The sequence below is a fragment of the Hippopotamus amphibius genome, chromosome 4 (assembly GCF_030028045.1).
Source record: "Hippopotamus amphibius kiboko isolate mHipAmp2 chromosome 4, mHipAmp2.hap2, whole genome shotgun sequence".
NCBI classification, from domain to species: domain Eukaryota; kingdom Metazoa; phylum Chordata; class Mammalia; order Artiodactyla; family Hippopotamidae; genus Hippopotamus; species Hippopotamus amphibius.
In genome coordinates, this window is record NC_080189.1 from 72,833,090 (window position 1) to 72,860,831 (window position 27,742).

Below are 27,742 nucleotides of genomic sequence, written 5' to 3' on the forward strand. Positions count from 1 at the left end.
GCTATGAATAGCTGTTTTCTCTTCATAGTAATTTCTAGTAGCTTAACTCAAGTATTAAAAATACAGAAATTCCCCACTAATCACATTTATCCTGTCTTCATCAGACTCTCCTCCAAAACACAACAGGCACAAATGAACAAGTATAAGAAAACAGCCTCTCCACCAACCTCTTAGACTGAGAGAAAAAGGAAAACACACATGCACCTAGAAGGGAAGAATAGTGAATATTGTTTCCTGCCACACACTGAGTAGTGGCAAGGTTCTTCAGAGCTCTGGAAACTTCAGAAACTCCTTTGGCAAACCATTCTAAATTAAACAAACAACAACAGAAATACTGTAGTAGCCATGATAAAAGAAATCCTAAAACTGGCAAATGCCTTGAATTTTAAACAAAGTAAAGTAACATGGCATGTAACATCATAACTAAATGTGAAACCTGTAACAACAACAAAAACAAAAACCCAAGCTCAAAACTCATTCTTTTATAATACAATGTTAATTCATATTATGAAGTCCTTTTGTTAGTCTTGAAACTAAAAATCATTTTGTTTAGACTATACACTGGAAGAAGGAAAGAGCTGAGTGAGGGCAGCTCTTACCTTTCTATTCTGTATAAAAATGGCACTTTAATAATACTGGTATTTCCCAAATTATCAGTTTTATAATTTTAGTACCCAAAACTCAACTCCTAACCAAATGTTCCCTGTTTTGCAAACTACTGGAATACAAAGCATTTAATAATTCAAACTTTAGTCATCTATTGTGTGTAAATCAATTTTTAAAAACCCTAATCATATTTAAAATGCACGAAAGAAAATTACTTTTCTCTTTTCTTTTTAGGTGCATGTTCCAAAAGCAGTGTAAATTCAGTCTCCTCACTGTGCTTTCTTTTCTTTTTTTTCTTTTTATGGTCACTTTGGTAACCACTGGAGTCACTGCCTTGGAAAACAGGGTCCTGGTCCTGATCTTCCTGGTGCTTTTTCTTCTTCTTCTTTTTCTTTGGCTCTTCCTCCCAGAGGCCATTCACACTGTTATTAATCTGCAGGTCTGTCTCTTCCTTCATGGTAACATCTGCGAGCTCTGTGGTACCACCTTCCACTTCATATGGCTCTGGGTCTCTCTTCTTTTTCTTCTTCTTCTTTGGAGGTTTTTCGACAGCTTCTTCAATGCCAGTTTCTGTTACTTCTTCAGAAACTGTGGAGCACTTGGTTTGTAAACTATAAATTCACAATTTAAAAAATTTACAAAGCATTAAGCAAAAACAAAGGAACAAAACAAGATCAAGAATATTCCAACTTCAAATATTCTATTATCTCCCAGCACATTGACACATCTTGGAAAATTAAATTTTTTGTTTCCCAAGTACTTTCCCCAGACTGTTTCACATATAAAAATGACATAAGATTTTTGTCAAAACATTGCTTCTAAATTTTAGTTTGGTTCAGAAAATTCTGAACACTAAACATCACCATACCCAGCCTTATCAGCCAAACCAGTGACATCTGATAGAGAAAAAAATATACTCTGGTATCTATCAAAATATTGGAATTCTGTCTACTATCTCAATCCTTCTTTCTAATAGTTCACTGTTCTTACCCTATGCTGAAACAGTATTACTTCAAAGTTGTGAATATTTTATATCACTAAATAAAAACAAGTATCAATGAAGTAGCCCTCTCTCTATAGAACTGCTGTCCCATACAGTAGCACTGGCCACATATAACTACTTAAATTTATTTCAATCAGATAACTTTAAAAATTCACTTCCTCACTCACACTAGTTACATTAATCAATTGCTCAAGAGTGAGGCTACTATATTGCACAAATACAGCACATTTCTATCATCACAGAAAGTTCTGTTGGACAGCTGCTCTAGAACTTTAACCCATACTCGTTACTTAACAAGGCCTTATCAAGGCAGAATCTAGAAAAAGTTGCCAACACAGAAAGTACGCCAAGTTTTTGCCCCCTGCCATTAAACTTGGCTCCCATGAAACCAGGCTCAGGATCAATTCTTACAACAATTTCAAACAAGTAAAATACAGATTAAATGATCTACCTGGTATAATGACAATAATCAAAAATTATTTTTGTTCCAATTGCATAAAAAGTAGTCTTAAGCTCAGGGATCAACTTTTAGGATCAATTTTAAAAAGATTAACAACAAACTAGACAATACTTTGAGAAACTGAATTATTAAAATGCAGACTGGTTAGATGCAGAGCTTTATTCAATCACTTATGATTCATATTTACACTGACTATATAGTTTGAAAATATGAATATTCTAATAAAAATTAACTTTTAAAAGAGGGACTTATGTTCCCTAAATACAGTATTAAATAGAAACAATTAAGTATCAAAATGATAATAATATGATTAGGAACTGACCTAGTGCTATTTAGTTTTCCCCGAATGCAGAATACTCCAGCAGCATCTGAGTCTAAACGAAATACTTCAAATTCTAGTTCATCACCCACATTTATCTCCAGAGTCTGCCACTGCTCGGCTGGCATCTGCTCAGGTTTAGGGATGGAGGCATTGAAGCACCCATGTACTAAACAGCCAATGTGGCTGGAAGACACTTTATTAATTGTACCCTGAGAAAAAGAAGGAAAAGAGTATTACATCAAGAAGAGATCCAAAGAGTTAAAAGGTGAAACAAACTTTATAATCTTCAAACTGATCTTCAAAGAGAAAATATCAAAATAATCGTATAATTTAATATTGAAAAAGCTGATTTCATTTAAAACTTACCACATGTTACACTAAAATATCACTTTAGGGACACTGTAGAGTTTTTAGAACACTCACCTTGAGCATGGCTATTTTAACTAAATCATAACATTATTAGAAGCTTTAAAACTAAAATAACAATACATGCTATGTGATTTTAAGGTTAAAATGAAAATTTTCAAGAAACAGTTTTCTATTCCCCTAGGAATCAACATATATAAAGTATATGAATGAAAACCTGAAGCATTTGCAAAAAAATCATGTATTTTGAATTATAGAACGATAAGTAATATTAACACGTATACAATATTGTTTAATATCAGCACCTCCTTCTACCTGTGACAGAATAAAACTTACTTGTCTGTCATTATAAGGAGTTTGGAGTCCAGAATGGTACCTTCTGGATGGTCTGTATAAACTAGTACACTTATACAATGGAATATTATTCAGCAATAAAAAGAAACAAGCTATCAAGCCAAGAAAAAGACATGGAGGAACCTTAAACACATACTGCTACATGAAAGAAACCAACATGAAAAAGGTACATATTCTATGATTCCCCTATATGACATTCTGGAAAAAGGCAAAACTATGGAGACAGTAAAAACAAATAGTGGACATGGTTTCCAGAGGAGGGAGGAAGCAATGACTAGAGCACAGAGGATTTTTAGAGCAGTGACCAATTATTCCACAGGATACTGTAAATGTTGGATATATGTCATTATACCTTTGTCAAAACCCACAGAACCACAGAATATAAATACAAAGAGTGAACTCTACTGTAAACTATAGATTTTATTTAATAATGTATCAATATTGGCTCAACAACTATAACAAATGTACCACATCCGTATGTATGTCAATAATAAGTGAAAAAGTATGTTTATGTGGTGGGTTTTTTTTTTTGGGGGGGGGGATGCGGGGAGTGAGGTGATGTATATGAGAATGCTATACTTTCCATTCAGTTTTTCTCTAAGTCTAAAACTGTTATAAAAGACAAAGTTTGTCAGTTAAAAAATACTCAACAAGGAAAGGGAAAGTCTTTTCAATGTATGGGTTGAGAACAATGAATATGGGAAAGAGAATGGCTCTCAAAGACCTACAAAGTACCACACACAAAAAACCAAGATTGATCACAGACCTAAACAGAAAAGCTAAAATATCTCCACAACTGAGGGTCAGTCACGTTTCTTAGATAGGATCTAGAAAGCAGTAACTATGAAAGTATAATACGATAAAAAAGTGCATCAAAATTAAAAGCTTCTGCTTGTCAAATAATACCATTAAAAGTTAATAAGACAGACTGGAAAAGAATATTCACAATACACTTACCTTCTTACCAAAACACATGAAAACGCTCATCAGGGAAATACAAATTAAATCCATAAAGAAAAACTACCATATGCACCTCAGTAAAATCAAAAGACAACACCAACTGTTGGCAAAAATGCATAGCAGAAGTACTGAAAGGGAAATTAGCCTGACAGTAGTTCTCCATGAAGTTACACACACACTTACCCTGTGACCTAGCAATACTGCTTCAAGTTTCCACTTAGGAGAAATGAAAATACATGTTCACAACAGCTTTGTTCATAGTATTTCCACACTGAAAACAACCCAAATGTCCATCAATGAGGATGGAAAATCAAATTGAGATATATAACTGAATACCATGAACAATAAGAAGACAAAAACTACCCATATACACAATAGCATGGATATAACTCCAAAAACACGAGCGAAAGAGGCCAGAAGGTGAGTGTATAATGAAAAATTCCACTAATAAGGAATTATAGAACAAGTGAAACCAATTTATGATAATGAAATAGAATGATGTTTGTATCTAGGGTAGAGAAAGGGGATGGACCAGGAAAGAGCATGAGAATCACTTCTAAGGAGACAGAATGGTATACGCACTTGTCAAAATTCACTGAGCTGCACACCATGATCTGTGCATTTTACTGTATGTAAATCAAACCTGATATATTATATTGTATGTAAATTATATCTCATATTAATAAATGAAAAAAAATGGCCAAATGTATCCGAGGACTGGATCTTACTGTAGGGGATAGAGTAAAAGGGATAATTAAACTCTTTCATTTCACTTTCTGTATAACTTGAATGTTATTTCCATGCACATGTTTACATTTATGATAATTTACAAAAAGTGGATGACAGTTAAATTTGGGAATTTTAAAGTACAAATCTTCCGCCAGCTTTAATAGTATGGAGATTGTAGGATCACAGTTTGGAGGGCAAGGATACTATTTCTAGCAGTTTAAATGACACTGAAAAACATTTTTAAATCAGAAAGATCTTGTAATTTGGTTATAGTGGAATCTGACCTACATTTTTATTAACAATATCAAGGGCTAGTTAACTGTTCTCATGGATTAAACAATTCCTATAAGCATTTACTTTAAAGAAAAAATATATATATATAAAGAACTGCTGGTGGGAGAGGAGCAACTGATGTGGATAAGTGGATACATTTCACTAGATTTCACATCAATTTCTGCATTTTCACCTTCTCTTTAAAAAAAAAAGACCTTCCTTACAGGGCCTTCATTCCCAAGACACAGTATGGAAGCCCTGACCCCTATCGTTCATTCATTTCCATTACCTGCCTGGTCCCACAACTATTTGGATTTGCAACTCCTGTTTTATGTACTACTATACCATTTGAATCCTACATAAACAAGCTAGTATCTATTTGAGAAATTATAAAATAACATATATATTTTCACCCTTTAAGAGCATTCTGATGGTATAGAAAGGAAAAAATAATTGGATGGGACATATACTCTGTACATGCAGGTTTTAGTAGGATGGAGTTTAAAAACGCACCTGGACTGCCACTGAACAGAATAAAAAAAAAAGAATGAAAATAAACAAGGACAGTTTAAGAGGCCTCTAGGACAATATCAAGCACAGTAATATTCGCGTTATAGGGGACACAAAAGGTTAAGAGAGAAAGGGCCTGAGACAATACTTGGAAGAGATAATAGCTGAAAACTTCCCTAACCTGGGAAAGCCAAGAGGCACTCAAGTCCAGGAAAGGCAGACTCCACACAGGATGAACTCAAAGAGAAACACTCTGAGACACACTGAAAAGCAACAAATAACCTATAAGGGAACTCCCATAAGGCTATCAGCTGGTATTTCAGCAGAAACTCTGCAGGCCAGAAGGGAATAGCACGATATACACATTTAAAGTGATGAAAGACAAAAATCTACAACCAAGAATACTCTACCCAGCAAGGGTCTCATTAGATTTGATGGAGAAATTAAAAGCTTCACAAACAACAGCTAAAAGAATTAAGCACCACAATATCAGCTTTACAACAAATGTTAAAGGAACTTTTCTAGGCAAAAAAGAAAATGCCCCAACTAGAAACAAGAAAATTACAAAATGCAATCACCATTAAGAGCAAACATAGTTAGGGTAAGAAATCACCCACATGCAAAGCTAGTAGTGAGGTGACAACACAAAAGTGGTAAAATCACCTGTATCCACAATAAGCAGTTAAGGGATATACAAAACAATCAGATGTAAAATATGATGTCAAAAATATTAATCCTTAGGGGAGAAGAGTACAAATGCAGTGTCTTTAAAATGCATTTGAAATTAAGAGATCAACACCTTAATGCAATCACATATATATACAGACTGCTATACAAAAACTTTATGGTAACTGCAAACCAAAAATCTGTAATAGATATACACACAAAAAAGACAAAAGGAATCCAAACATAGCACTAAAGATAATCATCAACTCAGGAAAGATAATAGAAGAAGAAGGGGGGGGAGGGGAAAGACCTACAAAAACAAGGCTGAAACAATTTAAAAAAAAATGGCAGTAACAACATACATATTAATAATTACCTTAAATGTAAATGGACTAAATGTTCCAACCAAAGTACACAGACTGGCTGGAGGGGATCAAGATGGCAGAGTAAGACATGGAGCTCACCTTATTCCACAAAAACATTAAAAATACATGCACGAGTGGAACAATTCACAGAGAACATCTACTGAAAGCAGACTTCTGATCACAAGGAAACCTCCATGTAGCTGGGTAGGATAAAAGGAAAATGAAAAAGAAGTAATTGGGATGGGGCCTGTGCCCCAGCAAAGGAGCGGTGAAGAAGAAAAGGTTCCTGCACCCTGGAAGTCTCCTCACTGATGAGGAGATCAGAATGTACTAAGAGGACAGCGCAGCAACTGGTTTGTGGAAGGCAAAATGGAGAGGAACCTGCACAGAGGGTCAGCACTGCCAACTTGTGCTCCGCAGCCTGAGACACTTCTCTGTCGGTGCGGATGGGGGCTGGGTGCTGAAGCTCAAGTTTCAGAGGTCAGACCCAGGGAGAGGACTAGGACCACCATGAGCTTCTTTCCCTGTGAGCACTCCCAGGCAACAGGACACTGCTACAGGACCTCCGGGGTGGGTGTGAGTCACCGCCACCATCACAGGCTCCCAAAGCAGGCATGGACCACCAGTACAAGACCCACAAACAGAGGCCAGGCCCTGCCCCAACTGTCCCAGTCCCAGGAATGTGAGGATAGCAGCTACCCATATGAGACCTACAAGCAGGTGTGAAGCTCTGCCGCCCTGTCCCAGAAGTGCGCAGGTAGCACCAGCCCATATGAGACTTGCAAGCAGGCATCAAGTGCTGCCCCCACTGTCCCAGGAAGGCAAGTAGAGCGGCCACCCATATAACACCTGTAAGCAGTGCCAGGCCCTGACCCCGCTGTCCCGGGAGTGCACAGAGAGCAGCCACCCACACAAGACTCAAGAACAGACACCATGCCCTGTTCCCATTGATCCAAGAGTCATGGAGAGTGGCTGCCCACACGAGACCCACCACCAGGTGCCACGTGCTGCCCCTGCTGTCCCAGGAGTATGTAAGGGACCCTGTACCTGCATAGCCCATATCAATGGGATAATGGCCAGCACACACTGAGGAAAGAGACAGCAAGCATCCAAACTAAAAGCAGCCCCTCAATTCCAGGAAACTGGGTGGAAAAGAAGGACTTGAGCTAACCTCCTCTTAAGAAAACACCAAAATCACAACTAACTGCTGAACAACCATTGATAAAGAAGACTGGAACCTACCAAGAAAGGTATTTTACATTCTAAAACAAAGAAGAAACCACAATGAGATGGCAGGAGGGGTGCTTCTGCAACATAATCAAATCCCATACCCATTGGTGGGCAATCCACAAACTGGAAAACTACTATATCACAGAGGTTCTCCCATGAAAGTGAGAGTCCTGAGCCCTACGTCAGTCTCCTCAGCCAGAGGGTCTGGCATCAGGCGGAAGAATCCCTAAAAGCATCTGGCTTTGAAGGCCAGAGGGGCTTGAGTGCAGAAGCTCCACAGGACTAGAGGAAACAGAGACTCTGCTCTTGAAGGGTGTGGGAAGACATTCGGGAACCTTTTTGAAACCTTGAAAATGTTGAAGTATGTGGGCCAAGCGATGGGATTCAGAATGTCCTGCTTGAGCAGTGGAGGAGCTGAGGGTGCAGGGCGTGGAGACTAATATCACCCTGTTTGGTCCTGAAGGATGGCTGGTTAGCCAAAGACGGGTAAGATTCCTCAGAGGAGGAACAACCTAAGACAGGCACAGCCGCAGAGGGGCCAACAGGGGTGGTGCATAGAGCCTTCCTTATATCACCGTGTTTGGCCCTGGAGGATGACTGGTTAGCCAGAGACGGGTAAGATTCCTCAAGGGAGGAACAACCTAAGACAGGCACAGTTGCAGAGGGGCCAACACGGGTGGGGCACAGACCCCCAATATCTGAGAGAGGTCTCCTGCCCCCAGGGCTGTTTTGCTCTCCACACCCAGCTCAAATCCACACCTGCTCAGCTCGGACCCAGGAGGCAAACAAGGATCATTGCCCCAGTCATGTGAGGCCTTTGATTGTTTATGAGTGTAACCTGAGAATGTTAGCCCACGAACTCAATAAAAGCAACCTGGGATGAGTCAGCAGGGCTCTTGATCCTAGAGGTCTTGAGTCCCCCGGTCCCATCTTTCTCTTCAGTCTGTGTCTGTGTCTTCTTCAAGCTTGCGGCACCCGTCACTCACCTCAAGTCGCCGAGCTGGTCTCGGCAGAAGGGCACACACAAGGTTTTACATACACTGGGACCCAGAACAAAGCACTAACTCCATAGGAGCCACAGTTGGACTACCTATGAGACTAGGAGGATTCTTCAATGTATGCAAATCAATGTAATACACATTAACAAATTGAAGAATAAAAACTGTACGATCATCTAAATAGAAGCAGAAAAAGCTTTTCATGAAATTCAACATCCATTTATAGTAAAAACACACCAGAAAGTGGGCATAGAGGGAACATATCTCAACAGAATAAAGGCCATATATGACAAACCCACAACTAATATCATGCTCAATGGTGAAAAGATGAAAGGTCAGGAACAAGGCAAAGATGACTACTTTCAGCACTTTTATTCAACATACTTTTGGAAGTCTTAGCACAGCAATCATAGAAGAAAAGGAAACAAAAGGAATCCAAATTGGAAAGGAAGAAATAAAACTGACACTGTTTGTGCATCATGATACTAATACACAGAAAATCCTAAAGACGCCACCAAAGAACAAGTAGAGCTCATCAATGAATTCGGTAAAGCTGCAGGATTCAAAATTAATACAAGTTCCCTACATATGAATGAGTTCTGTTCTGACAGCATGTTCATAAGTCCAATTTATTTGTAAGTCCAACAAAGTTAGCCTAGGTACCCAACTAACACAATCGGCTATGTAGTACTGTACTGTAAGAGGTTTATAATACTTTTCATACAAATAATACATAAAAAACAAACACAAAAAATAAAATTTTTAATCTTACAGTACAGTACCTTGAAAAGCACAGTTGTACAGTACAACAGCTGGCATCAAGTGAACAGGCAAGAAGAGTTACTGACTGGAGGAGGGAGAGGAGATGGGAGATGGAGGGTAAGCTGCAATTTCACTCACACCTGACATTGATGGAACTCACGTTTGCATCTTTGAGAGATTGCAACTTGAAGGTTCATATGTAAGGGACTTACTGTAAACAGATATAGATTGTATTTCTACACACTAACAACAAACTATTAGAAAGAGAAATTAAGGAAACAATCACATTAACCATCATGTCAAAAAGAGTAAAACAATTGCAAATAAACCTACCTAAGGGGTTAAAAGACCTGTACTCCAAAAACTACAGGATGCTGAAAAGAAACTGAAGTTGACATAAACAGATGGAAAGATATACTATGTTCTTGGATTGGAAAAATCAATATTGTTAAAATAACCATACTACCAAAGGCAATCTACTGATTCAATGCAATTGCTATCAAATTACCAATGGCAGTTTCAGAGAACTAAAACAAGTAATTTTAAAATTTGTATGGAAACACAAAAGACCCTGAATAGCCAAAACAACCTTGAGAAAGAAGAAGGGAGCTGGAGTAATTAAGCGCCCTGACATCAGAGTATACTACAAAGCTACAGTCATCAAAACAGCACAGTAATAACACAAATACACACACATAGATCAGTGGAACAGGATAGAAAGCCCAGAAATAAACCCACGGACTTATGGTCAATTAATCTATGACAAAGGAGGCAAGAATATTCAATGAGGAAAAGACAATCTCTTCATTAAGTGGTGCTGGGAAAACTGGACAGCTACATATAAAAGAATGAAATTAGAATATTTCCTAACACCATATATAAAAATAAACTAAAAATGGATTAAGAACCTAAATGTAAGACCAGATACTCTAAAACTCCTGGAGTAAAATATAGGTAGAACACTCTTTGACATACTCACAACAATATTTGTTTGAATCCATCTTCTACAGTAATGGAAATAGAAGCAAAAATAAACAAATGCTATCTAATTAAACTTAAAAGCTTTTGCACAGCAAAGGAAACCATAGACAAAATGAAAAGACAACCTATGGACTGAGAGTAAATATTTGCAAACAATGTGACTGACAAGAGATTAATTTCCAATACATACCAAGAGCTCATACAGCTCAACATCAAAAAACCAAACAACCCAATCAAAAAACGGGCAGAAGACCTAAATAGACATTTCTCCAAAGAAGACATGCCGATGGCCAAAAAGCCCATGAAAAGATGCTCAACATTGCCAATTACTAGAGAAATGCACATGAAAACCACAACGAGGTATCATATCTGTCACAACGGCCATTATCAAAAAGTCTACAAACAATAAATGCTGGAGCGGGTGTGGAGAAATGGGAACACTTCTATACCATTGATGGGACTGTAAATAGTTGCAGCCACTATGGAGAACAGTATGGAGGTTCCTTAAAAAATTAAAAATTGAGTCACCATATGATCCAGCAACCCCAGTCCTGGGCATATACCCAGAAAAGACAAAAACTAACTCCAAAAGATACATGCTTCCAATGTTCACAGCAGCACTATTTACAATAGCCAAGACACGGAAGCAACTTAAGTGTCCTTCGATAGATGAATGGATAAAGAAGATGCGGTATACACACACACACACACACACACACACACACACACAATGCAATATTACTCAGCCATAAAAAAGAATGAAATAATGCCATTTGCAGCAACATGGATAGACCTAGAGATTATTATACTTAAGTGAAGTCAGAGAAGGAAAAATATATCACTTATATGATGAATTTTTTAAAAATGATACAAATAAACTTATTTACAAAACAGAAATAGATTCACAGACATAAAGGACAAACTAATGGTTACCAAAGGGGAAGGGGAGTGGGGATAAATTAGGCAGTTGGGATTAACGGATACACACTACTATATATAAAACAGATTAACAACAAGGACCTACTGTATAGCACAGGGAACTATATTCAATATCTTGTAATAACCTATAATGGAAAAGAATCTGGAAAAGAATATATATATGTACATATGAATATATGAATCACTTTACTGTACACTTGAAACAGAATGTTGTAAATCAACTATACTTCAATAAAAATTTTTTAAAAAACCTAGATTAAACTGATGGAAAATAATTATTTTTTCTTTAAAAAATGATTTTTAGTTACCTACAACAGCAATCCTTGTGACTTTCAAGGAGTACAGTCTCTTAAAATTTTCCAAATTACATAATTAAATAACTAAACAAAGAAAGATAAGGAAAAAAAAAGATACATACCACAAGTTTTTGTCCTGGTTCAGGGCAGAAAATAACAAAATCTGCTTCAATGTTAAGATGAATGTGTCCTTGATCGTCATAAATATCTCCTAATTCACCCACTACTTTGATGTTATCATAAGCAATGGGTACACCTAAAAGGCTGTTTAAAAAAAAAAACAAAAAACCGATATTTTTTTATCCCCTTTTAAACTGAGCCATTATCGTACTGATTAGATAGTCTGAGTCCAAAAAGTACACACATCTTAATGTAACTGCCCATGGCAAAAAGGACAATAGTATGTGATTAGTCTGTAACAACTTCAGTAGTTCAATTTCACCAAAGGGTTCCAATATAATGGCTAAGTTAAAAATACTTATTCAAGATAGGTACCCAGAAACAAAATGTCCAATTATGTAAGAGCAATAAGTTGACCTTCTTCCCTATCTGCTATTCATTTGAACATTAGTCATGCTAGAATGAGGCAAAACAATGGGACTTAGCAAGAAAAATGTCGATTTCTGTGAATATTACTGAATCAAGGCAATTTTGTATTATCCACCATTAATGAATTTCTGTACTAGATGGCATATAGCAAGAAAAGTACTAGGGTCAAAGCTGAAGCCCCTGAATATTAAAGCCAATGACTTAATGTAGAAAAATCCCCAAAGTGCAACTGTTGCTAGTGTAAGGAAATGTTAAGAAATATAACTATATCATTTTTTGAGAACTGACTCTGATGCTTTAATTTGTACGTTGACAGGATTTGGGGAGCAACTGCTCTTTCCAAATGTCATTTCCAAGTTCTTAAAAAATTACAATTACTAAGGAAGCTGAGCTGGTGGCTTCACTGCCGCAGCCACTAACTACCTGTTTCAGAAAATGTCCCTGACTCCCCCAGGAAAGGCTGAAACCATGCTGCCTCTACTCCTATAGGACTCTGAGCAAAGCTTATCACTGTAGTTATTTACCTAATCTCTGTTTATATGTTTGGATTCCAGACAGGACTCTAAGGCCTTTGAGAGCAGAGAATATTTTTGGTGAACTCAAACTTCTAGAATGGTTCACAATGAATAAAAGTTAAGAATTTATACCTAGTAGCAGTTGTTTTAAACAGCCAGGAGTCACTGGAATGGAACTTAATTAACTACCAAATTAGGAAATTCATAAACTCAGTGACTTACTCCAGACGGCACTCTTCTGAATTACCAATTTGTGTGTGTGACTTTCCTAAGCAGGAATTATACCATCACTAAGACAATATTAGGGGCCCAGAAAAGACAGCAAGGAGGGGTTAAAAAAAAAAAAAAAAAGTAACCACCATCCGCCATATTAGTCAGAAAAACAAAATTAAGACTTTGTTTCCCCTAATCAAGAATTAGAGAGTTTCAAGTGGGAAAATACTGTTGGTCCCCTAAGGGGCATTTGGGAGTTTGTGGTACTAATCATAGGTGTCACACTTCAAAGGCCGGGGATGGAAAACATTCTGCCATGTACAAAACAGTCCTATATAATGAAAATTGTCCCTAGCTCTACATGATTTAAATGAGCGGAGAAACCTCATTTTATAAATATTTACAAATAGTCAGAGTACCTAACTCTGTGTGTGTGTGTGTGCATGCGCACGTGTGTGTGTGTGTGTATACAAAATCATCTTTGCATGGTTTCGATATAAATTAAAATTTCCAAGAATATAACTAACATAAATTCAAGAGTAGATTGCTTTATGTGGAACTTTACTGAAAATGACACATTACTTCAGAATAGCACTATAGGTTGTGAGTTGTCTCACTCAAAACCCCTGCATCAATCTACATTTGCAACTGATACATTCAGGACTCAAGGTACAGGTTCAAGAGGCAACTAGCTACTTTATTCTCTTCAGGTAGTCATGCTTGAGCATTATCACATTGAAATACATTTTACTGTATTATATTAGAATGCTATATGAATGTTTTTTCAATTGTATAAGTAGATTATATTATCTTAAAGTTTCACTTCAGTACAGTAAAATGTGTTTCCAATGACAGTAAAGGAAATACTGCAAAATATTTCTTATAAGAGGAAATACTGAGTTCTGCAGGGTTCAGAACTGCTGACTAGGGAATGTGACCATAGAGCCTAAACACAAAAGGACTTGTGTAAAGCCAGCAAACCTTCTGGGAAGAAATTCACTGCATAAAATTTACTAAAAATCATCAGATAGAGACAGACACCTCAACATTTTATCTTTCCTCTTTTACCTTTGCTTTTCTGAAACCATCCTAAGTAGGTTTCAAGGCAGAGTGGTAGCCTCACTTGAGATAGTTAGGGAACAATTAAATCAAGTTTAAGGGATGATTAAATTACATGCACACTTAAGACTTTTCTAGAACTACTGGGAGGGAACATATTTGCCACCTTCAAATAACTCAAGAGCTGTCATATACAAAAAAGATTTTCTTTTTTCTTAATGACCTTGCAAAGATATAACAGAAATTATAATGTAATTTTGGAAAACTACTTACTTTCTCTAAGCAGACTTTTCAAAATTGAAATGGTATTATCTTTAAAAAAATTCTGTCATTGGGGAAAAAAAAGTGGACAGTCTATCAAATAGGGGATGCTGTTGAGATAACTAATATAAAAGCCATTCTCAATTCTTCCCTTTTCCTCATTTCTTAAACAGAGAACCATGTCCTCCTGATTGTACAGGACGGCCACACAGTCTGGAAACAAACTATATATGATAAATGGTTTATTGATATTACAATTCTTGACATATTAAATGTTTTGTCCCTCATTATTAATGCACCGTTTAATGTATGGTGCCCCTTTCACACAGAATAAACTGGAGTTTTTTTGCACACCCCAAAAATAATGGGGGGTAGAGTGGAAGTTCAGATCTGTTCAGAGTGTAGCTCAGGCGACATGGTCACAATGTCCAATTCAGTTACAGAAATTATTATCCAGTCAGTTCTTCATCTCTCTGGTGTAATGACTCCTATTCCCCTAGCCTGTCAAGTGGAGGCATTAATTGGTTACAGATCAAACATTTGTCTATGTTTCCAGATTTTATGACCACCTTGCATATCCTTAAATCTCCCAAATGCAATCTCTCTAATCAATTTTATCTTGGACAATTATAACAATCTCTTACTCTCCATGTTTTCTGTTTCACTCTCCTTAAACCATCACCTAATGCTATCAAGTCATTTCTTAAACTGCAAATCTGATTACGTCCCAGAGATCACAGGTACTACTGTCTCTCGAGTGTGCCAAGTTTCAGAGTTGGAGGTTATTGAAAGGATGAAGTGGTAACCGTTTCTTGCTTAAGCAAACAGAAAAAAAAACTCCAAAACAAAAACACCTGGCAAAGGCAGGAAACGAAGAGCAAAATGGCCATCCTCTCTGAATTATCCTCTACCCCATCTCTGAGTCACTGTCCTCCTCTCCAGCTGTACCCAATGTCTTTCCCCTGATATAAACTTTCCCTTAGTTATAAAGTACTTACATTATCTGGTCAAAATATTCTATTCACAACTACTATCCATTTGTTCATGCCACTCTTGTTGCCCACAATGCTATTGTCTCAAAGTACCCTCCTCCTACCAAGCTGTTCTCCAAGGTCCTAAGATCCAATTCACCACTCCTTCTTACTGTAACTTAATTTAGAATTGTCAAATTTTAACATTTCATTGGATTTACCTGGCTCACATCTATATCTTTATTAGAGCTTAAAACTCCTTGAAACAGGGATCTTGTTTTTTCTTTGTTTTTATATCCCAAGTCTCTAGTATATAAAACAGACACACCAGTGTGTGCTGCTGCTTGGAAGAAGCTGTAAATTACAGATTCTTAATCTGCGTGGGGTTCAGGATTCCTTGAGAAAGTGGTGAAAATTCTGGATGTTTTGCCCAAGAAAAGTGACAGAAAAACTATGGGTTCATTAAATTCCTGAAGGGTAATAACCAATCTCCAGGGAATCCACTCACTCTAGTTTTAGAATCCTTACTTTCAAACCAAGTGGTCTAGAGGAATATTAAGGTATATCTGCCCCCTCCCTCTGACCCTCCACCCTTGTAATTCTGAGTTTTCAAGTTATTTTCTAATCTTACTTTAGATGTACCAGAAGGTTTTTTTCACCTTTAAGAACAACGGGCTTTCCTTCTCCTATTCTTAAAAAGGAAACAAAGTATTTTTTTCTCATCCCTTTTCAGGTCCAAGAGAAAAGAACCCAGGGAAAGTACCAGGGCCCAAACAACAAAAACCGCCCTTCGGGGTTTATCAATAAACGATTAATTATACGAAGTATTAATGACTGATGTATATTTTTTTATATAGTGAGAGAGAATCTTTTGAAGTACTGCATTTCAAACTTTCATTGTCAAATGAGAAAACAATACACAACTGGTCTCCAGACCCCTGCTCTATTCTTACTTCCACTTCTCGTGGAGCGTGCTTCTTCACCCCTTCCGCCGGCACAATTCATGCCACCTTAACGCTTTCTTTTTTGTCTATGAAAGGGACTCTGTACAGATCTTGACTAGGAAGGCACTAGCCTCTCGGGGTGGACTGCGACTCCAGAACGCCTCGGGGCTAAACTCGCGGTAGCCGGTGCGACCTCTCATTCTCCCCACTTTCTGCGGCGCCACTAGGACGTCCACCCGCTGCCCCCTCCCGTGCCCCAAAGAAGGAGCGGTAGGTAGGCAACGTTAAGATATTGTCCGCTCTGGGAAAGGAAAGTGTAAGAAACTGATACCTCTCGGAATAGCGCAGGAGCTCCGCATCGAGCTGTTCTCGAATACCGGTGCGCTTCCTGTTGAGGTAGCGCGGCGACAGTGCGATATGTCTTCGGTGCGGCCCCACCACCAGGCAGGAGTAGCGGCTATTCACGAGCGCACAAGCGGCCCCGTAGGTAGGCAATTCTAGGCAAGGCAAGGCGCCGGCGGGTCCCACCACCGGCCCTTCTGAGGCCGCCTTCGGCCGGCTAGCCGCTGAGCAACCCGCAGCCATGCGGCTTGTCAGGTTTCCCACGGCGCGCACTACTGACGCAGTCAATAACCGCCTATCTCCGGACGCTGGGTTTCTACGTCATCCACCAGCTAACACGCCCCTAGGAAATTTCCTCTCCTGGCGCTGCAGTACTCGGTTCTGACCAGCAGGGAGCAACCGCTTTTTCGCACTCGGACGAATGGGGAGCTAGGAGCCTGTGGTTAAGCTTTGAGGTCGCTCGAAGGCCACCCATCGCCTGGTCACTTAAGGGAGCACATTTTCTCTAACGTCCTCATTGGATTTAGAATGTAGATTTAATAAGAGTTCACACTTTGATCATATCCAGTAGTAAGGTGCCTTGTAGGTTTACAAGCTTGGACATTACAGTAATACATTTAAAAATTTGTATGGAATATATTTTGTGCAGAGAACCCAATCCTGAAAAGCAGCCCAGATGCCTCAAATGCAACACTTCTGGAAACGAAATCATCATCTCTCTCCAGTCCTGCTTCTCTCCTCATTCTGTAATCACTAATTCAGGAAATCATACCACCACTTTCCAAATGGCTCGGTCCAGCTGTCATCCTCGGGGCCTCTCTTGTACCCCCAAACGTCACATCAGCCCCAAAACCTGTGGGCCCCAAAGCCGAAACATCACTCTATTCGGACATTTCTCTACGTCCTTGCTTCCAAAACTTCAGAACTGCCTGTGGAAGCTTAGTTTTATGGTCAAGAGGATACTCTGGAGCGGCCGATCTCTGAAACACAAATATGACCATGCCTTGCCTTGTTTAAAGCCTCAGGCAGGCACCCCGTCTCTCCAGGAGAACACAAACACCTTCATGCGGCTGTTAAATTACCAAGCCATTATACGATTTGCCCCCAGCATTTTCTTTTACCAATCCTCCCCGCCCATGCTCAGTGAGCCCCACCCATGCTCAGTGAGCCGAGTTCAGCCTACCCTTCGCGCCTCCCCCCTACCTCTTCCCCTCTCTTCAGTCTTAGCTGTTCCTTCTATCTGGAAATAGGGCAGGTTCTCTTATATGGGAAAATTCTACTCCTATGTCAAATTTTAGCTTAGATTTTACATTCTTTTTCTCTGTATAGTTTACTACCACCCTACTTCTCTTCCCCACCTAATGATAAGGTAGTTCCCCCATCTTTGTAAATTACCACCAACAAGCACTTGTTTTATGTTAATTTTATGTTAATTGCCTGTTTGTCTCCCTCCCCTCCCCCCCAACCCCTTCCTTCCCTAAACTCCAAGCTCACTAAGGCTGGAACAATTATATCTGTCTAGTTCACCACTGCAACCCCCATATGACTCAAAAAAAAAAAAAAAGATGAAATAAAATTCATATTTTATGGCAAAATAAGAAAAATTTAAACAAGAATAGTCTCTGCCAATTTTGGCCTCCTCCACCATTAGTGTGTATTGTGCATCTGCAGTAACCAGACCTCCTTAGGAGATAACCTTCCTTCTTAACCCTATAAAGGGCCATGGTGACCACTACTCACTTGTAAGTGCATATCTGCATCGTATAAACTGTTGATGCATCATTTGATGTATAATCCTTAGTCTGCAAAACACATATAATTGTGCTTTGCTATCTAACAGCAGAGCAATCCTCAGAGCTTTCTGAAAGGCTCTCTCCCAGGTTATAAACCTCAGGTTGGTGCGAATAAAATTTTCCATTTCTTTCTTAGATCAACTATTAATTTTTTTGTTGACACTGCATCTTAAACGAATGAATAAAATAACAGGAAATAAAGAGTGTTGCAATGCAAATAGAAGTGATTGTTCTTTTTCCTCGATTGTTCTTTTTCCTCTTGAGAGCAAGGAAAACAAAGAGAACTTCTGACAGGCTAGAGGAGAAAGATAACCTGGCCTGAAAGAGTTAAACAATCTTGGTTATTCTCTAACTAAAAACACTTGTAGCTAGACTTGTCCCTCACAAAGCTGTTTGCTCTCTGACTCCATAGGAATTACACCTTGCACCTGGCATTTCTTCCCCCCTTACACTCCTTTGTAGCACTTGTCATTTCAGAAAGAAGGTCATGGGCCCATAACTTCAGGGACACCAGACCTGGTTGCTACGCTGCCTGATGCCAGCTTTGGCCATGAATTTGCAGAAGAAAAGAATGCAAGATACTCGCCACCTGGACTCTTATCATTTACCCGGACTGCAAGCCCCACATATAAAATCTTCCCTGATTTCCGAGGAGCAGGGGGCACAGTTCTTGAGGCGCTAGCCTGCTGTAGCTTCCCTTCTGCCTGGCAGAAAAAAAAAGCCGTCTCTCTCTTCCTCCAAAATCTCTGTCTCCGTATTTCTATTTGGCCTCAGTGCACAGAGTAGCTGTTATTACAGCATCAAGAGCTTACAGTCTAAGTGAGGAAATAGGATCTAGACATAAACATGTAACATGTATTAGACTGCCTAAGTGCCAAGAGAAGTGTATATCAATTAGTGGCATGAGTACTAACACCCACCCACGTCCCCTAGTTACAGTGAAAAACCTCTAACTTCTCTATACCTTTTTTCCACTTGTAAAATAGAGATAATATTTGCCCTGCCTACTGTAGAGATGATAGAAGTTCAAATAAGGTAAGTAAAAAGCATTTTCTTTAGTATTCTTTAATTCACTTCAAATTTAGCAAGAGATGAGAACTGAATGAAACCGCTCCCAAAGCCCAATAGTGAACATGTTAAGTCCATAAATGGGAAATGTAATACAGCCTTTACCTTGAATTCGTTGCAAAGCCTGCAGCACACTGTGCTGGACCCCTTTGGTCAGTGTTCTCAACATTAGCTGAATATTAAAATACCCTGAAGAGTTTTAACCTTTCCTTATGCCTAGAGGGCACCCCAGACCAATTAAATCAAAACCTCTCCTTGAAGTCAAGATGCATCCCAGTTGTCTGCAGATGGTAGAACACAAATAAAAGCAATTTGTCCAAACACAATTTAGTAAAAAAAAAACAAGCTGGACGTCAGGACAATTCAGGCAAAACATAACTTACCTGAAATCAATTACTCTAGTAATGATTTTACACAAATTTAAAATATGGAGTAGTTTTGTAACTCTCTGGATGTTCAAAGGCAGTTTGCTTGTTTGATTTGAAAATTGTTTTCTACTTTTTAGTCTTTTAAATCTGGTTTTATTGTTAGCCACTCAACACACTCTGCATGGTTTCAAATAGTAAAAGGGTGATTCAGCCTGCATGTAATTGTTCACATTATGGAGTGACTTTCCCAAAGTAACTTGTTCCACCTACCCCCCCCCCAAGGAAGAAGAAAACAAGTATAATGAAATCTCCCATCCCACCCACACAAAGTTTATTTCATCAAGGATCTATATTCAGCCTGCACCATTTTCTTTTTCTCTAAAATTTGAATCAAAGTGTAATAGAAAGTCAGGCATTGATGGTCCCTGTCTCATGAAAAGCCCTGTCAAACCAAAGGCAAGTCTGTGCTAGGAAAATCCCCTTTTTTGAAGAAGATAGGAGGTTAGAAATGACTTTGACCTCATGTCCACTGACTCCAAAGTAAGAGAGGAAAGTGTTCCTGCACTTTGCTGTATTTTGTTTAACCACTCATCCCTCCCTCTCCAACATGCACACACATACACTGTATTATATTAGTCCGTTTCTATTTGTTGCAATCAAAGAATCCCTGGAGCAATGTAAATAAGCGATAATTGGTGGTTTTGCTGAAATAAATTACAAAGTAATTTGTGCCAAATGCTTTGATTTTTACAGGAAATATGCACACTTATGTGATTAGAAAAGAATATGTATATATAAATACCATGTGCTAATATTAGTTATCTCTTGAGCGTGGATTGGTTTATGGCTTTTTTTCCTTTGAGCAAATTTTCATGTATTATTGTAATGGGTGTGCATTGTTTTATACTAAAAATTAAAAATCAGAAAATCAGCAAAAAGATTCCTGTTGTTGAAGATTTTGTTTATTACAAGAAATCCTCTATTTTTAGATGGTTTAATGTAGTGCAAGATGAAAACCTGGGTGCTAAAGTCACAAGTTTCTTTCCTTTTTTTTTTTATTTTTAAGGAAGTCAAGCTGACTGCCCAGAACATACTTCTTGAGTGAATGATGGACTTTCCTAAGGACACACAGATGTTAATCAATTAAGGACTTAACCAAGGTATGACTTACTTCACAGCTCAACTAAAAATTCTCACTTTTCCTAGACGCACGATCAACACTTATAAAGGAAGAAATTCTAAGGGTCGGGAAAATGGGTGGCTTATTTCACTTATCCTCTGCCTAAAAAACATGGAAGTGGGAATCAGACCAAACTGGTAAATACTACCATTTTGACAGACTTGGGAAGATGTCAAAAGAGCACTGGTTTTGGCCAAAGTATTAGGACTGGCAGTCCTGCAGAAAATGATTCAGGCAATATGGCATGGCTTGTAGGAGCGAGATGCTACAGTCAGTTCATTTAGGTATCAGTCTAGCCTTTGTAAACTTCAACTTCCTACCTAATTTGTAGTGTAAAGGTATGGTGATATGGAAAGTTGTGAGGATTAAAGGAGATTATTATCAAGGCAATACTAAGCACAGAGAATGGTCTGTATTAAGTGCTCATAATAGATCCTTTCCTGAGTCCATGATTGACGCTTCAGTTTAATATGCTTGATTCAGCCTAATTAAGGCTGTAAAGATGAACATGGGAGCAGGAGCTTATGATCTTTTTGAATGAATAGCAAGGTAAAGCCCTACGCTTAAGATGGAAACTTGGAAAAGACTATGACTAATAACTGGAAAATGCCTTGGTCCCATTGCTGGGAATAATTTTTTTGTTTGGATTTGGTGTTAGTAGCGTAATTAATATCATCTCCTTTTCAATGTACTGCCATTGTAAACAGTCTACTTACATAAACATTTGCTTCAGCTTAAAACAATTAAAGATTTCAGTATAGTATCCTCTTAAAATATTTAATTGATAAAATTCACTCTAGATATGAATTATGTATACTGAGATACAAATTTGCAATTTCATTTGTCAGTAGAAAAAATTAAAATAGCTTCAATACAAACTAGCTGTTTGAAATAAATGTGTTAATTTTGGGAAACAATTTTATCTTAGTTGTTCAACAAATTGTGCAATACAGTGCTTTTGAGGAAAATACATGTATAAAATTTACCTAATGGGTTTTGGAAATGAAACAAAACCCAAAAATCTGAACACAATATATACCAACCCTGCAGACTACTTGTAATTCACAAATGTGTCAGCAGATGGCAAACATGAGCTTTAAATTTATAGAGTTTTGCTTTAGCCCAAAGCAGGAATGGCAAAAACCAGGGAACTATTTATTGACGGCTGTTTTTACCTATAACCCTTCAATAAAGCATGTAGGATCAAGTTTTGACTTTGAAAGCCCTTCCTACGGGCTTCTTAAATTGTTGAACCGAAAGATGTACACCATGCTTGCATTGAAGAAAAAGAAATAATAAAGCACATTATATTACATTTTACTGAATGTAATAGGTTTTATATTTTGCAAGCTATAGCTATTGCTGAAAATACATAGAAATGAAATGATTCAAATGTATCTGTCTATAAGTTAAGACCTGACTGCTTTAATGAGGTTATATTTTATCGGTAGTCCTTGAAGTCAGGTCCCTAGACCAGCAACTGCTGCGTCACCTGGGAAGTGGTTAGACGTACAGGTTCTTAGGCCCCACCCAGGCTTACTAAATCACAGCTCTGGGATGGAGCTCAGCAGTCAGTTTACCAAGTGCTCCAGGTGATTATAATACCTGCTGAAGTTGGAGAACCAGGGCCTATAAGAGGCTTGAAATACAGAAGAAAGGCTCTGAATTTATGATTTTTTGTTCGGGTATAGTTGATGTAAACACAGTGGTAATCAACAATGTAGGTGATTACTTCTTTCATATGGTTTAGTGTTCAAACACAATAAAGTCTGTAAAATAAGGAACATAAAATAGTACCCTATTTACATTGACTCAGGAGGGTAGAAGCCACTATTTAATTTCCATGCATTTCTTATACCAAAAGAAGAATTTCAGTGTATGTTCCCCTTGGCATTATACTGAAAGGGATAACATTATGGTAAATTTTGCATTACAACCTAACTGATGAAACAAATTCAAACTAAGTCAAAATAGGATTATTTCCAAGGAGTAGGGAACCATCTTCATGAAGGAAAGCAATTCTCTGCAAAACATGTTACTCTTATTTGTATTAACACATGCGTATGTTCTATTTTCTCTAAGGCACAGCCAAATCCTCCTGCAATTCTTCTGTCACTGAAATAAGAGGCACAGCCATTTAAAATTAACAACAAATATACCCAGGCACACTTTCATTTGTAAAAAAAAGATATACAAAAGTTGTTTATCTATGTGATAATTTTATCCTAAACACTACTATGCTTCAATTATCTTACTATTTGAATTTTTTCATTAATTCAAAATTTCTCAGAGAACACATAAATTGTCAGTTCCCATGAAGAATCAGTGTTTACTCAACTTTTTCAGTATAGAGGAAAACTTTTTTCTCCTCTATAACACATAAATACAGTTTTCACACAGTTTTAATAAAAAGACCATTGGTAAATGGCATCAGGTGCTTATGAGGGTAATAACGAGCAAAAATCATAAGTATTCATTGTATTTTCACTCTCTAGATATGTAACTATTTGTGTCTGGCTGTTGTGGTAACCAGATATAACAGTGTTGAAACATCCTGATCTTTATGCTTAGATTTTATCTCCTGGCCATAATTCAGATGTTCTGACTATTGCCTAGGAATGTGTGTGTTAGACTTCTCTCTCTTTCACTCTCTATACATGTATATATACGTGTGTGTGTATATATTTATTTAAACCTGAACTTTAAAATATCAACTTAGATAAAATCATATCAATGGTTTAGCTTCACCTACCTGAGGTTGCAAGTATCTATCTAGGTATCAGTCATTGCCAGGAAGGCAACTACATAGCCCTTTGATTAAAGATTCTAGTTGAAAAGGATTGGCTTAAATAATAAATTTAATGTGAGGTTTGTGTTTGTGTATGTGGGTGTACATATGTAGCTGTGTGCACTGGTGATGATTGGGAAGAGGTTAAGAAGTATTCCGAAGGCCCTATTTCCTTCTCAGTTAGATGTTACTGCAACAGTGTTTGAATACCACTCTTTCAAGGTTTTCAAATCCTAGGAATCTGGTCAATAAAATTAACCATGGTGCTTGCAAGGGTTTCTATGGAAATTCTCATCTACTCCCATCTGTCTTTAGCTCACTGCAGAGCAAAAAGAGAACACTGTTTCCTTTTCTATTTTTTGAATATTACTTTAAAGCTGTGGTTTAATAAACCAGTTGCTGACTGCAGAGTTTGTGTATGTGTGAACTCGCAGATCTTTGACATTAAGTATATTTCAAAGAATACGGTATGGAAAATTTGAGAGTGGAAAGTAGATAAAAATGAAATTTAGACATGGTGCATTTTGATATAGAATTAACTCTCAAGTCATTACACAAAATGCATACTAATGGATCATATTCTCCACTTCCTCTTATGGCTATAAGATGCTCTTAATACTTTTATGATTTGGAAATTATTACAATAGTGAATTTATCTAGTGGCAAAATGGACCTTCTCACTTGTGAAAGAATACAATAATGTGCAGAATTTACAAGGGAAGATGCTACATAAAAGTCACATTTGTCAGTAAAATGAAACTCTGGAACTCCACAATTCACACTGAAATGAGTATTTCTGGGTGAGGAGGACCAATGACTAAATTAAAGCAACTGTATCCCCTTGTGTCTCACTTTCCCTCTACATTTCTTGTTGTGATTCCTGCTGTCATGCGCCATATTGGTTTTAGAATGATTCTAACAGTGTTAGCTCTGCTTGAATAAAACCTCTTCCTCTAATGTTTTATGGTGCAGGTGAGTAGGCTAAAGATTTAAAAGAAGAAAAAGACAGATACTGCAAGAAATGAGCAGATCTAACATATAAAACAGAATTTTGTCCATTGTAAGTTTTCTTTATAGCTTACTGGTCTAATTCCCATATGAAGCCCAAAGACACATGCACCCCAATGTTCTTTGCAGCACTGTTTACAATAGCCAGGGCATGGAAGCAACCTAAATGTCCATCGACAGATGAATGGATAGAGAAGATGTGGTACATATGTACAGTGGAATATTAGCCATAAAAAGGAACAAAATTGGGTCATTTGTAGAGACGTGGATGGACCTAGAGTCTGTCATACAGAGTGAAGTCAGAAAGAGAAAAACAAATATCGTATATTAACACATATATGTGGAATCTAGAAAAATGGTACAGATGAACCTATATATGCAGGGCAGGTATAGAGATGCAGTCGTAGAGAATGGACATGTGAACACGGGATGGGATGGGGTGAATTGGGAGATTGGGACTGACATATGTGCACTGTCATGTGCAAAACAGATAGCTAGTGGGAACCTGCTGTATAGCACAGAGACAGGGAGCTCAGCTTGGTGCTCTGTGGTGACCTAGATGGGTGGGATGGGGGTGGGGTGGGAGGGAGGTCCAAGAGGGAGGGGATTTGTGTATACATATAGCTGATTCACTTCGTTGTACAGGAGAAACCAGCACAACATTGTAAAGCAACTATACCACAATTTAAAAAAAAAAAAAAGGAGAGGAAAAAGGAAAAATGATCTTGCCTTCGTTTCTCACTTACAGCTCCCTGCCTGTCTCTAATGACCACCTAGATTTTTCAACCTTTTTACATTCAAGTTATAGAGAGCTCAAGCTTTCCCTTTAGTTACCTGAGATCCTTCCTTTGAGTTCCCACTTTCAATTTTAGCACATGCCTATTTGCCAGGTAACTAATGTTGTTGAAGTCCTGTTTGCTTAGAGTGAAGTGCGTGGCTGTGGCAGTCGAAGCTTGACAACCAGAGAGATAAAGTCTCAGGTTCAGGTGCAGGGGCCAAAAACTGAAATCAAGGCAGTGCCATAGAGCAGATATGTGGATCTGAAATCAAAAGAAGCAGAACGAGTCAAGGGGAGTAGTTCATATAGGGTGGAGTTGTGGTTTGTTCTTTAGACCTAAGTGTATATAACTTGCTTGATTTGATTGAATGACTTTAAGATTTGTGGGTACAGCCAGAAATGACCTCACCTTTCAGGGTGAAATATTGATGTCCTCCCACCTTTTCCTTATTTCACATCAAATAGATGCTGTTAATATGATAGAGGAACATCCACATTTATAGACAATGTACATTATAATAGCACTTAATAAGTGGTTGTCTTTTACCTGCTGCACCACCATGGGTGTTGCTGACAGATAGGCTGATATTGCCTCTCTTCATGACTTGAAAACATAATATTCTCTCCTGAAATTTGTTTTATTATAAAGGACATGGAGCCTTTATTTTATTTTTCTCAGATACTGGTGTAAAAATATTAAGATACTTGGAAGACAGAACACACAGACATGTCCAAATCTTGAAAGACTTTTGGGATAGTAATGGGGCAGTAGACATCTAGCAGCCTGGAGCCCTTCAAGTCCATTTATGAGAATAAGGTTGAACGTTACCTCTTTCCTTGCTGATTCACAATAAGGGACAGAGTGAAGGACAGTGTTGGCTTGTACAGCCACCCACAAAGGGCTGTGGCTTTTCTTGTCTGGGCAGTAAGCTTGGAGGGCCCAAGGGATTTCTTCCAGCCCCAGCTCCAGATGTTGTGAAATGACATTTGAGGTCCTCTGTCTTAGTGAGTAGGTAGGGATTAATATCCTGATTGATTAATAACAAGGAGCGATCATTTCAGTCAGTAAAAGACAATGCAAATTTGACAAGATTTTAGGTTTTTCTGTGAAGCTCCTAGAGTCTCTCTAGCAATTTTCAATAACACAATATATTTTGGCTTCTGAGATAGAGCTTGCAATGCCTTGTGTGGCTAAAGAAGCAGAACCTTTGGATGTTAAGGCAGGAAAACCTTTGAAATCAGTATTATTAGGTGATGTGAAGGAAAGTGGAAATGCTCCTAGTTCTACAGATTCTCAATTAAATGAATGTGATCTGCCTATAGTTAATTGATACAGATAAAGCTGAACTGTTAAAATAGTGAAATAAATTTTTTTTAAGATCTAGAATTTGACTTTTCACAATATATTTCTTGGGAAATACATTCCTAGTAAAAGATTTTATATTCAGTAGATAGTTTTCCTGGCAAAAAGTGTTTAAAAAAATCCTTTTGTGTAAGTTTACTAGGCATTCACATTTCCAGCAATTTCTGAATTGGCTTCCCCTGCTATGAGTAACTGACAACCTGTGATTTATGGACTTGGAATAATTGAATTTCTTGGCTGTCACATACTTTGAGTAAGAAATATTACATATGTTTCCAGAAAAATGATTTAAGGAAGAAAAGAGTGAAGTGATGCCAAGTTCTGAGACTTTATTTGGAAACTGTGTTCTAACCAAATGGTACTTAAAAAGCTTCTGAAATGCGTTTGCTAAATAATCTTTGAAAATGTAGTTCTAAAGGTGCCACTTTTGAGCTAAGACAATGAAAAAAGTAGAGGGCAGCATATTGTTCTCACCTTCTCAAGGACAACAAATGCAGACTTTTTCGTTGATGCATGGTGATAAGCTGAGTAAATTTCTTCCAAAACAGGAGTTACACAACATCTCATTTTATCTGTCAAACAAAAAATATTTAATGATTTAGTGGAAACTTTGCATAAACAGATTTTTTTTTATAACATGAAATCTCTAAAGCAACTTTACTATGTGTTTGACCTACACTGTGCTTTTGCTAGTTTTTGCTAGTTTTGTTCAGTCCTTGGAT

General features: G+C 37.9%; 1 protein-coding gene across 2 annotated transcripts; it reads right to left on the reverse strand.

Annotated features, from left to right (window-relative positions):
• Window positions 1-606: 606 nt before the first annotated feature.
• On the reverse strand, window positions 607-27,685 carry POLR1F (RNA polymerase I subunit F). 2 transcript variants are annotated; one of them, XM_057732701.1, is made up of 6 exons: window positions 27,495-27,685; window positions 26,487-26,685; window positions 25,714-25,919; window positions 11,943-12,084; window positions 2,392-2,600; window positions 607-1,217 (listed from the first exon to the last, which is right to left on the reverse strand). In XM_057732701.1, exons 1-6 carry the CDS (start codon window positions 27,533-27,535, stop codon window positions 818-820), a joined length of 1,197 nt encoding a protein of 398 aa, XP_057588684.1. In that variant the 5' UTR covers window positions 27,536-27,685; the 3' UTR covers window positions 607-817. The 2 variants fall into 2 exon arrangements, with proteins under 2 accessions (XP_057588684.1, XP_057588685.1); XM_057732702.1 differs by lacking the exons at window positions 25,714-25,919; window positions 26,487-26,685; window positions 27,495-27,685 and adding an exon at window positions 16,664-16,942.
• Between the last annotated feature and the right edge of the window lie 57 nt (window positions 27,686-27,742).

Excerpts from the sequence above, each read along its gene's own strand:
- POLR1F (XM_057732701.1), bottom strand. The coding sequence starts at position 27,535 with ATGCATCAACGAAAAAGTCTGCATTTGTTGTCCTTGAGAAG. Across the intron at positions 12,085-25,713 it reads ACTCAAAGGAAGGATCTCAG|CCTTTTAGGTGTACCCATTG; the intron begins GTAACTAAAGGG and ends TTTTTTAAACAG. Across the intron at positions 2,601-11,942 it reads AACCAGGACAAAAACTTGTG|GGTACAATTAATAAAGTGTC; the intron begins GTATGTATCTTT and ends TCTTTTTCTCAG.